The 12,764-nt window shown below is 44.5% G+C and overlaps 1 protein-coding gene across 1 annotated transcript in view; it reads right to left on the minus strand.

The window, feature by feature from the left end:
* Nucleotides 1-2,008: 2,008 nt before the first annotated feature.
* The window catches only part of LOC119445167 (scoloptoxin SSD14-like), a 49,218-nt gene continuing 38,462 nt past the window's right edge, over nucleotides 2,009-12,764 (minus strand). Inside the window, exons 10-12 of the mRNA XM_037709491.2 lie at nucleotides 9,667-9,904; nucleotides 2,521-2,649; nucleotides 2,009-2,152 (exon numbers count right to left, since the gene is read on the minus strand). Coding sequence (XP_037565419.2) covers nucleotides 2,009-2,152; nucleotides 2,521-2,649; nucleotides 9,667-9,904 — 511 coding nt within the window. The remainder of the gene's footprint in view (nucleotides 2,153-2,520; nucleotides 2,650-9,666; nucleotides 9,905-12,764) is intronic.

Genomic DNA, 12,764 nt, shown 5'->3' on the forward strand with positions numbered 1-12,764 from the left:
GGCTTGTAGATCCCTGTGGTTCCTGCGGCGAAACACGCGTGAGTTTCCCCAGTCCACGCGGGAATTACTATATAAATCATGCGTGCGGTCGATACTTGATTACGCGAGTAGCGTATGGGACCCGCCCACTGCCCTCGATAAAAATAAATTGGAAAAAGTGCAAAACATGGGCGCCCGTTATGTCCTGGGAAACATTGTTAAGAGCCACAACTTCAGCATGACGCGCTGCAAGCAAACTTTAGGATGGGAACAGTTGGTCACACGCCGGGCTAAGCAGCGTTTGAAGCTTTTCCATGATATATACTTATCTCGAACTTGTATTCCTCGTGACAGTTACATTTTTCCACCTCATTACGTGTCTGGACGAGTCGATCACATCTACAAAGTGCGGGAGTACCGGTGTAAGACAGCAGCATTCAGTAATTCTTTTTTCCCCAAAACGGTTTCCCAGTGGAATCGATTGCCTTCAGCGATCGTTGTCGCTGTTGGTGGTGATTCATTTTTTTTCCTTTGTTAGAGTCAAGTGAGTTGTTCAGTTGATGATGGGTGTTTTTTGTGCGGTATACATATTGTATTTGTTTTCGTCTTACTGTATGTTACCCGCTGGAATTTTTCGTACATTTTTGTCAATCTTCGTTACGTTGTGTATTGAGTGTACTTCCTACTAGCTGGTTAGGCTGTACTGTACTTACTGCAAATTGAGCTTGTGTTCTGTCTTGTAATCATGTAGTATTCCCCCCCCCCCCCCCCCTGTAATGCCTTATGGCGCTGTGGGTATCAAATAAACAAACAAAATAAACAAACTCCTTTTGGAGGTCTTGCGATGCGAACACCGTAATGGGTGTACGAATGACAACTAACACGCCACCAGAGTTTTCATTTCTCAATCTGGTTTGCTTTTTAGATTTACATTGTCCTCGATTCGAAACAGCTCACGCTAATTTTGTACGAACTCCTCTCGATCTGTTGAATGTTAGAATTCCTACCTTTCTATTTATGTCCTGCAGTGGACATATATATCGGCTGCTGCTGCTGCTGATGATGATGATAAAGAACCAGAAGAAAAGGAATCGAGGGGCCCGATTTTTATAAATCATATGACACCAAGGACCACCAAAGTTGTCCTCAATTGGTGTCTATGTTTGTTGGCTTCTTATGATATGATTGTATCTATAAAGGTAGGAAGGTAGGCTACTTGCAATGGAGGCGAATGCTTGTTGACCGAGATTCAGATGGTGTTTAGTACCTATCTTAAGACTGTATAAAACAACAGAAACCTTTGGGGACGAATTAAAAGAATGAATAATAGCATCCTCACGAAGAGAGCTTTCCCATAAGGCCAAATAAATTTTAAACATGTTTGGCCAGGGGTTTATTTGTGCGTTTTATCATCCAAGCTCCTCACCTGCCCCTTTTCTTTGTCCTAAAGTGTAACGTAAAAGGCGCAAAGCGTCATTTTTATTTGGGCACGGATTGTTCGGTGGCAATGCGAAAGTGGCTAGAGTCAAAATGCCACGACCCGTCTCTCATGTTGTACAAATGAAAGCTATCACTGCTCTTTAGTTATAATGTGTCGAAACCTGATAACTAGAATTTTGAGCGCATCGCTTGTCTACCTCATAACGGTAAAAAATAATTGAGACCTCCTGGTTTATAGCTTGGACGCTGGAGCGACCACCCCACAAATGCGTTTGTCCCGGGTCGGATCCCCGGATCAGGACGAATTTCTGCTTAAGTACGAAGCTTTCCGGCTCGGAAATTAGTAAGCGTTTCCTTAGTAATTTAACTTTCAGCCTGCTTCCTCAATCATAGCAAATTGCCTCGGGAGTGATCTGCCCGACCCATCTGTGAACACGCGTGCTAGTGGTCCGAAAGCTGTTTGCATTCACCGCAGCTCTCAGAAGGGTCTCCGTTTCAATAAATGGCTCGCTAGGAAGATCCTACGTGACGAAATCAAACGATATATATATAAATTTATTCCACCATCGCCAAAGTAGTTTGACTTCGCTCATTCGCCCGATCGGCCACCATCCACGCGCTTCGTGTCGTTCGGTGCGAAGAGCAAGTCACTCTTCGCGAGGATGATGCCCGTGGCTGCAGCCAGGATGGTCTTCTCTGTGACATTGTTGCCCAGACTGCGAAGCAGGGATGCCTGCGAGGGAAAGTTGCTTGCTGAAGCCGCAACTCAGCCTAATTTCAAACCATTTCGAAGAACCTAATGAGCTGTCTTTCACAATCATTATGGATGTTTCTAGCGGATTTTTTTTTAACTATGGGCGCTACTATAACTAATTCTCGCTGCTTTCGAGAACTTCGTTGCATCTCTGCGAACTTCATAACATGCCTATTAACTGACTGCACTGTCGCCAGGTAATGTGCAGTAGAGAAACTTCGCTTCTTCTCAAGAAGTGTATACTGTCTGAGCGGGACGCATGTAACACATGCTAAGCACGGTGAAGCGTGCGCACAGTGCCATGCTGTGAAGTTTGACATGAAACGTCTGCTATAGTGCATACGTACCGGGTCGAAGTCCTCCGTCTTGTGTTCAGCGAACACCGAGTTGGGCGTAGTTGATCGAAATGTGGGCTGCAAGCGTGTGTCGTTCCACACACAGCGAATCAGCGAGTACTCTTCAAGGCAGCTGATAAGCTGTAATTAATAAGTGATTAGCAAAATTAATACCTCGTAAAGATTGTTTTTAACAGCAGCGAAGAAAGCATTGTCCTGCTCGGTTGCTCCAAAACAGAAGTACCACTTTGAACGTATTCGATTACAAACAGCTAACTCGCAGCAGTAGTTCAAGGATCTAAGGCCTAATTCAGGTACATTTTTTTAATGGTAAGAGCTGCAAGTTATTGGCCGGCTGTTTTAGTTAATAATAGGTTTACGATAACGATTGGCTCCCGTCTGTTCTTACGAACAGCTTTAACTTCAGAGCACATTTGGGAACATGGGACTTGTTTCGGTGCGACTACACACACCGAATGCCTAATAATTTAGTAATGACGGTATCCGCCTAAGAACTGCAGCAAGCTCGACACTACAGAGCTATTGGCTACAAACGTCGTAAGTTCGAGTAACAATTACTAGAGGTCCCTTATGCTACAACAAAGACGACTTCAAGGCGGGAGCCCGAGCGCCGCTAACTCAATGATACGTCCTTATTTCACAAAACTTATCATCCTTTATTCACCAAACTCGGACCGTGACTCAGCACTTTTCTGGCCGAGTCATCATCACTCTGAAACCACAAGGTCATTTTTGCAAGTCATCATGTTTTTTTTGCAATTCACCCTTCCTATGATTCACCAATCTCGAACCGTGACGCTGCACTTTTTGTTGCTGAGTCACTCACACTTCGACCCTCAAATCTCTCATATATTTTTGCAAGTCATTCCCCCAGTTCTTAACCCCTTGATTCTCTCTGATTTCACGCTTGATTCACTCTTGATTCACCATATCACTTCTTGGTTCACCTTCGTTCACTCTTAATTCACTCTCGCTTACCCTTCAGTATATTAGCTCACTCTCTCATCACTTCCTTTCGTTAGACTTTGGTACATCTCAGCCTGGAAAAATGCGATCAAAACTTGGAGTACGCTTAAGCTTCGCCCTTAAGAGTGGAACGCGATAGCATTATTGGACGCCGTTCACGCCGACACCGACACCGTATTTTCTGCGACATGGGGACCAATCAAAACGAATAAGCAGGCGAAGTCCCAATTTGACCGGCCTTAGGGAGCCTACATGCAAGCGCTTTTTTAACGGCGCTTGCATGTAGGCTCCCTAACCTGCCTAGGATGCGAGCGCCATGTGGATATCATTTTAGCAAGTAAAGCACCCGAACGCGCGTCTGCATAGTTCTGGTAGAAATGCCCGAAAAGAGGTTTGTGTTCGAGTTTCCTCGTAGCAGAATTAGGTTTTCTCGTACATTTAAATTGCAATCCGACACCGAATGGTAAACAATCCGACGGCGAATACGACGCCGAATTGTAAAGTCGTATTTTACCGTTTTTCTGTCGGATTTCACTGTGAGAAATTCAATTTTTGTTCACCAAAACCTTGCACCACGTGGAGGACCTGCGCGGTCGGGGTGGTTGGGGATGATTTTCTCTGCCACCCGCCGACATCGCACGCCGACGACGTTTGCCGACACCGGGTTTTCTGCGACAAACGCTATCGCGTTAAAACTCCTAGTACGTCAGCGCGCGCCCCGACAGTGACCGGACGTCCTCATCAATGGGCTTGGTGGATGCCTGACCTAAACGCCACCTCGAGCCGCGACAACTCCTAGCCCCCAACTAAATCCCTTTAATTCACCATCAGCATCATCATCATATTAATGTCCATTCCGAGACGAAGCCCTCTCCCTGCGATCTCCAATTACCCCTGTCTTGCGCTAGCTGATCCCAACTTGCGCCTGCAAATTTCCTAACTTCATCACCTCACCTAGTTTTCGCCCCCACCTTTCACTTCATCACCCCACCTAGCGAGTGCGCTTCCCCTCTCTTCGTATCCATTCTAGAACACGAATGGTCTACCGGTTATCCATCCTCACTATCATTCACCCCATAATTCGCCTCATTCACCCATCTGTATACCCATTATAACTTCAGTTCACTTGCTTTATCATTCTTCCACCTTTAATCGCGGTTTTGTGTGCGTTATCGCCTCTTATCCTGAATGAAGGTAGTACAATCCTACGCCCCAACCTCCAGTCACGACGATGAAGAAATAGAAGTTTTCTGAAGATGTTGAATTAGCAATGAGAGAGGTAAAAACGCAGTATACTGTAGTCGTGGGAGACTTCAATGCAAAAGTGGGGGAAAAGCAGGCTGGTAAGCAAGCAATTGGCAACTACGGCATCGGTTCTAGGAACACTACAGGAGAGATGTTGGTAGAATTCGCGGAAAGGAATAGGCTCCGAATAATGAATACCTTCTTCAGGAAGCGCAACAACAGGAAGTGGACCTAGAAAAGCCCTAATGGAGAAAACGAAGAGTGAAATAGATTTCATACTCTCTGCCGATCCCAGCATAGTGCAGGATGTAGAAGTGTTAGGTAGGGTAAAGTACAGTGACCATATGTTAGTAAGGTCTAGTATTTCCCTCAATTTGAAAAGAGAAAGAATAAAATTAGTCAAGAAGAAACAGGCCAACCTAGACGCAGTAAGGGTAAAAGCAGACAAATTCAGGCTGGTGCTCGCAAACAAATATGCAGCTTTATAACAGGAAGACTGAAGACAACATGAAACCGCAACTAGGCTGATCTCAGAAGCAGTAATTGAAGTAGGCACCAAGTGAACCAGTAGGTAAGCTCTCCCAAGTAACACAGGACCTAATAAAGAAACGGCAAAACATGAAAGTGTCAAACTCGAGAGGTCAGGTAGAATTCGCTGAACTGTCGAAATTGATCAATAAAAAGAAAGAAAGTAAGGGATATCTGAAATTATAACGTGGGAAAGATTGAGGAAGCAGTAAAATATGGACGCAGCATAAAATCAGTGATAAGAAAGCTTGGCATAGTACAAGGCAAAATGTATACACCGAAAGATAAGCAGGGTAATATTATCAGCAATTTCAATTACATAGTAAAAGTAGCGGAAGAATACTATACTGACCTGTACAGTGACCAGAGAAGCCAAGCTACTTACATTCGAAGTAGTAATGAACAGGATACAGAGGCTCCTTCTATAACAAGCGATGAAGTTAGAAGGGCCTTACAAGACACTGACCAGGGGAAAAGCTGCTGGAGAAGATGGAATAACAGTCAATTTAATCAAAGATGGAGGAGATATGCTTGAAAAGCTTGCGGCCCTTTATACGACTTCAAGTGTACCAGAAAGCTGGAAGAACGCCAATATTATACTCATCCATAAGAAGGGAGACGTTAAAGATTTGAAGAATCATAGACCCATTAGCTTGCTCTTAATATTGTGTAAAATATTCACCAAGATAATTTCCAATAGAATCAGGGCAACACTTAACTTCAGCCAACCAAGAGAAGAGGCTGGCTTCACGAAGGGATATTCTACGATGGATCATATCCATGTCATCAATCATGTAATCGAGAAATCTGCGGAGTACAATCAACCTCTCTATATGGCTTTCATAGATTATGAAAAAGCATTCGATTCAGTAGAGATACCAGAAGTCATCGAGGCATTGTGTAATCAAGGAGTACAGTAGGCATACGTGAATATCTTGGCAAATATCTACAAGGATTGCACAGCAACATTGGCTCTCCACAAGAAAAGTGGAAAGATACCTATCAAGAAAGGGGTCAGGCAAGGAGACACAATCTCTCCAATGCTATTCACTGCATGCTTATAAGAAGTATTCAAGCTCTTAGACTGGTAAGGATTAGGAGTGAGGATCAACGGCGAATACCTGAGCAACCCCCGATTTGCAGATGACATGGTTCTATTCAACAAAAACGGGCACGAATTACCGCAAATGATTGAGGAACTTAACGGAGAAAGTGTAAGAGTGGGGTTGAAGATTAATATGCAGAAGATAAAAATAATGTTCAATAGCCTGGCAAGGGAACAAGAACTCAGGATCGCCAGTCAGCCTCTAGAGTCTGTAAAGGAGTAGGTTTATCTAGGTCAATTACTCCCAGGGAACCCTGATCATGAGAAATAAATTTACGGGAGAATAAAATTGGGTTGGAGTGCATACAGCAGGAATGGCCAAATCATGAATGGGAGCTTACCACTGTCATTGAAAAGAAAAGTGCACAGTCATTGCATTCTACCGGTGCTAACATATGGGGCAGAAACTTGGAGCTTAACAAAGAAGCTCGAGAACAAGTTAACGATCGCAAAGACCGATGGAACGGAAAATGTTAGGCCTAACGTTAAAGCGGTCTGGATCAGAGAACAAACGGGGATAGCCGATATTCTAGTTGACATTAAGCGGAAAAAATGGAGCTGGGCAGGCCATGTAATGCGTAGAATGGATAACTGGCGGACCATTAGAGTTACAGAATAGATACCAAGAGAAAGAAAGCGCAAGTCGAGGACGGCAGGAAACTGGTGGGTGATGAAGTTAGGATATTTGCAGGCGCAAGTTCGAATCATCTAGCGCAAGACAGGGGTAAGTAGAGATCACAGGGAGATGCCTTCGTCCTGCAGTGGACATGAGTAGGCTAATGATGATGATGATGATGATGATGATGATGATGATGATCCTAAGAGGACCATTTCGTGTCGACGACGCGGTTTTGAAACGGCCTTGAAACGGTGACATGAGGCATATAAAGGCTTTCGCCTCAATAAGTGTGGTTACCAGCCACTCCTGAGCAAGAAGTCGCGAGTTCACCTCCGGCAGCTGCGGCCGCATACCGATGAAGGCGGTATGAAATACGCTTGTCCACCACGCATTTGACGTTTGAAGTACGAGCGGAAGCGTCACGTGACAAAAAGCTCCAAAAATTTAGGAACCATTCCACAGTGTGAAGGTGCGTGACCAGCGAAGCTGTCTGACATCACACAGGGTTAGGCAAGGGTATATGCACTTATTTACATCATTTGGTAGCGGCAGTGACGATAGCTTTGTGATTACAGTGATATACAGTGATTACTTCGGTTACAACCTTAGACAGAATCTTGGTGAGAGTTAAATCGATACACGATTGTTGTTCAGTAGTTGAGTGACTTGGCTTGGTGTGGCACTTCAAACTAAACTCTTCTAGCACAGACTGAGTGCCACAATTTCTTGTCCGGTTTTGAAATGTCTACATTGAAGTTTGCAACGATGATAACAGGGGTAGTGTCACCCCGATAAACCCGTACAAATTGCGTGATCATGAACTTCTCAATATCACACTTAGGTGTGCTTGGAGATATATAAACAGTGGATATCACAAATTCGTGCTTCGTTTGTACAGCACAGACATCCCCACAGTCGGTGGCATTGTCCTCTTGCGAGTCAAGGTGCATGGCTGTACATACATTTCGTCCTTTGCGTATATTAAAATGCCTCCTGCTGGTGAGGTCATTTGCTGTTCACAAACGGTTCCAGTATACCCATCAACTTGAAACATTACATCTTGATCGATTTAATTTGTTTATTATTATTATTATTATTATTATTATTATTATTATTATTATTATTATTATTATTATTATTATTATTATTATTATTATTATTATTATTATTATTATTATTATTAGATAAGGCTCCAAGGCAACCAGGAGGTAAGCTCTCCCAAGTAACAAAGGACCTAATAAAGAAGCGACAAAACATTAAAGTATCAAACTCAAGAGATCAGATAGAATTTGCTGACTGTCAAAACTGATCAACAAGAAGAAAGTAAGGGATATTCGAAATGATAACGTGCAAAAGATTGAGGAAGCAGTAAACTATGGGCGCAGCATGAAATCAGTCAGAAGAAAACTTGGCATAGGACAAGGCAAGATGTATGCACTGAAAGATAAGCAGGGTAAGATCATCAGCAATTTCGATGACATACTAAAAACAGCGGAAGAATTCTTGACTGACCTGTACAGTGCCCAGAGCAGCCAAGATACTTTCATTCAAAGAAGTGATGAACAGGATACAGAGGCTCCTTCTATAACTAGCGATGAAGTTAGAAGGGCCTTGCAATACATGACCAAGGAAAAAGTGGCTGAAGAAGATGGAATAACAGTCGATTTAATCAAATATGGAGGAGATATCATGCTTGAAAAGCTTGCGGCCCTTTATACGCAATGCCTCACGACTTCAAGTGCGCCAGAAAGCTGTAAGAACGCCAACATTATACTAATCCATAAGAAGGGAGACATTGAAGAATTATAGACCCATTAGCTTGCTTTCTGTATTGTATAAAATATTCGCCAAGATAATTTCCAATAGAATCAGGGCAACACTTGACTTCAGTCAACCTAGAGAATAGGCTGGAGGAAGGGATATTCTAAGATGGATCATATCCATGTCATCAGATAGTCGAGACATCAGCGGAGTACGATCAGCCTTTCTAACTGGCTTTCATAGATAATGAAAAAGGCATTTGATTCAGTAGAGATACCAGCAGTCATAGATGCATTGCGTAATCAAGGAGTACAGCAGGCATACGTGAACATCTTGGCATATGTCTACAAGGATTCCACAGGCCAACGCTTTAGCAAGCTACGCCAAGAATACGTAGGTATGTGGCGCTCTTCAAAGAACCTCTCGCCACCTATAGGGTCACAAAATATGGGCCAGTGTGTGCGCGCCAAAGCGAGGGCGGCACGATTCTCGGCGTTTGCAGACGCCGGCGCGCCGTGCTTCTCATCTCGGAGCCCACGCGCGTACTTCTCGGCAATGCCACTAAGATGTCGCGGCGCTCGTAGAAAGTAATTCGAGAGAAGAGCCCGGCTGCCGCACGTCGCGTTTTTCTGCGTTCGCACGCACCGGCGCGCCACGCATTGCGGAGGCTACGCGCAGGCTTTGCGGCGGAGGCGCTAGGAGGCGCCGTTTGTTCTTAGGAAAGCGCGCGAGAGGAGTGTAGCTCCAGTACACACCCATATACATAACTCGCTTCGAAGGTGGCAATACATTGTGTCACTCTATTGATTCAAATCTAACGCATTACCGCCGACAGTCACCGTGAGATTTGTTATGCCGTAATTTTTTTTATTTTCTTTATTTTGATAAACAACCACTTACTACAACTTCTTACCTTCGCAACTGCCGAGATGGCCGGGAGGCCTCCGCTGCCGCCGAAAGCACCCACGAGCGCGGAAGGTGTGGCGGACTTGGTGATTATGGTGGGTACCATAGACGTCATGGGTCGCTTGCCGGGGCCCAACTGGTTCGCTGGCGATGGGTCCAGGTTGAACTGCTTTCCAGACTTAGCGAAAGCGTTCATGTAATTATTGAGGAGCAGTCCGGAGGTGGTCTGGAAGCCGCTCCCGAACCTGTATTATGCCGAAAGTCGAATTGTGACAACGATAAAAACTGCTTCACATTCCATGGCTCTCATATTCGCCGGCCGTAAATAATAACCTATAATAATTTCATCAAACGTGGAACAATAAAAACATAATGAAGTTAGATTTGTAAACGACATTATGAAAAAATGATAGTATTATGATAATATGATATTAAAGTTGTTATTTTGATATTCTGAATGATTTTATTAAGTGTGATGTGCAAATACATAACATGAGGTGTTATGGAATTCTCAGTTCACCTTATGCATTCTAAGTAAATGTTTGAATGTTTAGAGCACAACTGTATCACCTCATTTGGATGTAAATATCTGATACTTAGTATTCAGACGCCAGTGCGAAAAAGTGTTACAAATGCGCCACTTTATCATAGTGCGGATGAACTGCAGCTTACTGTTACTGTCCAAACTTATTCGAGTGGGCGTAAGACAACATATATGGGTGTAAGACAATATATTTAGAAAACAAAGGTATTGTTATTTCGCGTCGTTATGGATAGTCCTTAATCCTAGCATCTCTGTATGGTGCTATCAGAAGGGCCGCATAGTCTCCGTAATTTATGAATTGAACGAAATATGAAGGAAAGTATGCCACACGCGCTGACAGCACATGTAGCTGGTAGAGGGATTTCAAGATTGTTTCGCGTCCCGCACTTCGTCTTTCGCGTCGTAATTGGCACTGCCACCGCTCCATATTTTAACGCGATAGCATAAAGGGCCCCGTGTCGCAGAAAATCCGGCGTCAGCGTCAGCGCCGGAGTCCGCGGCCGAGAAAATCATCCCCAACCACGCAGGCCCTCTGAATATATTTAGGTGCATGTATATACCACGCCTTTGAGAATGACAATCCACAAACAAATGTCGTAAAACAATACACCCACAGCGCATGCCTTTTATGTTAAATCTTCTGAAATATTAAAAGTACGAAACAAAAACGGAAACCTAAAAAAATTACATCTTCCGGTAGGGGAACCCTGAGTAGTATACGAAGCAGCCATGGGGTCGACTCAAGTTCCCATTAGTTTTCAGATCGGCCTGTCGCCGCTGCCGTTTCGTGGCAGCGGCTCGAGCCCTCTTCTCCGCGGCGCTGTCCACGGCGCTGACTCTGGCGTTGACGCTGAGACGTTGACGTTGAGGAGAATAGGAGGACGAAGTGAATGATGATGAGTGGGCGAAGCACCGGGGGATCATTCGGGCAAAACGCCGGAAGCGTTCTCCGGAAGCCGGAAGCTGGCTTCCGAAACTGGAACCGGAAGTGGAACCGGAAGCGGAAGTGGAACCGGAAGCGGAAGTGGAAACGGAAGCGGAACCGGAAGTAGAAGCCGGCTTGCGGTTCCGGCTTCCGGAAGCCGGAGCTTGGCGTACATATACTATACATATACATACAAGGAGAGGAGGGGGAGGAGGATGCGCATGCGCAGTGCGAGTGTGTACGCCGCACGGCGGATGGATGGATGGAGGGAGGGAGGGAGGGAGGGAGGGACATAGCCCCGACCATAAGCTGCTTCGCATCTAAAATTATGTAATTTTTTGGCGCGGATGCGCACTGTCTCCGGCATTGCCCAACGGCCCCGCAAGAGGCCGCGTTTCTACCAGGAAGCTCGCCTTCCTGTATAGCGTTCGCCGCCAGTTTTCCCGGTAACCATTACGTTGCATAAGGTGCAGTTGTCGGGAAGTGTGAGAAGCAGTCAGGGATCTTTGAATGCTATCGCGTTTTGTTCAAAGAGAAGCATGTAGTATCATTAAAGAGCACTGCACGAGTTCAGCTCTACCTTCAATTCTCTTAGATTAAAGATGTTCGTGCGACCAGCTGGCCGTGCAAAATGTCCGCACGAAAAGCACAAGCAAAATACAGTAAAGGCCAAACTACACGTACGCGTGCCGACGCGCGAAAGCTCGCGCCCCGTGCCTAGTGGGTAACGGCGGTTTGAACCTAAATAAATTATGCAATTTTTTTCTGTTTGATTGGTCTATGTAAATTGCCACCCCACCAGGCATTATCACAATAAAAACAGCAATGATTAAAATGCTAATCGCATCGAACAGAAAAATACTAGTCACTTTACCGCATGCTTATTAAATGCGAAGCATTTCTTGGCCAACATTTACGACTTTGACCGTATCTATCTATCTAGTCGCCTACGACTTTGTGCTCTCATGGCCGTTGCGTTAACTTGGTATGTACCGAAATTGGCATACTATGACAAGAGTATACGACGAACATGAATTATATGCCATGACATGAATATCATGACGTGCGTGTCATGTAGGTCATGAAGAAGCCGCCTGCGTCTTGGTGTGCTCATGGTCGTTTCGTTAACTTGGTAGGTACCAAAATTCATATATTATGACAGGAGTGTATGACGAACATAAGTGATAGGTCATGACAAATATGTCATGACATGCGTGTCATGTAGGCCATGACAATGACCCAGCGAAAAAGTTTAACACTCAAAAACCACTCAAATGGGTGCGGACGTGGGTACTAAGTGAATGAAACATTACAGGATGCTGATAGAAGTAATATTCATGAGCATGTCTCAGCAAAAATGACAATGACTCAGCGAAAAAATATTAACACTCAAAAGCCACTGAAATGGGTTCGGACGTGGGTACTAAGTGAAGGAAACACTACAGGATGCTGGTAGAAGTAATAGTCATGTGCATGACTCAGCAAAAATGACAATGACTCAGCGAAAACGATTAACCCTGGTACAAGTAATAGTCATGAGCATGACTCAGCAAAAATGACAATGACTCAGCGAAAACAATTACCACTCAAAAACCACTCAAATGGGGTCTGAAATGGGTACTAAGTGAAGGAGACA

This window comes from Dermacentor silvarum, chromosome 3, assembly GCF_013339745.2.
Source record: "Dermacentor silvarum isolate Dsil-2018 chromosome 3, BIME_Dsil_1.4, whole genome shotgun sequence".
Classification (NCBI taxonomy): Eukaryota; Metazoa; Arthropoda; class Arachnida; order Ixodida; family Ixodidae; genus Dermacentor; species Dermacentor silvarum.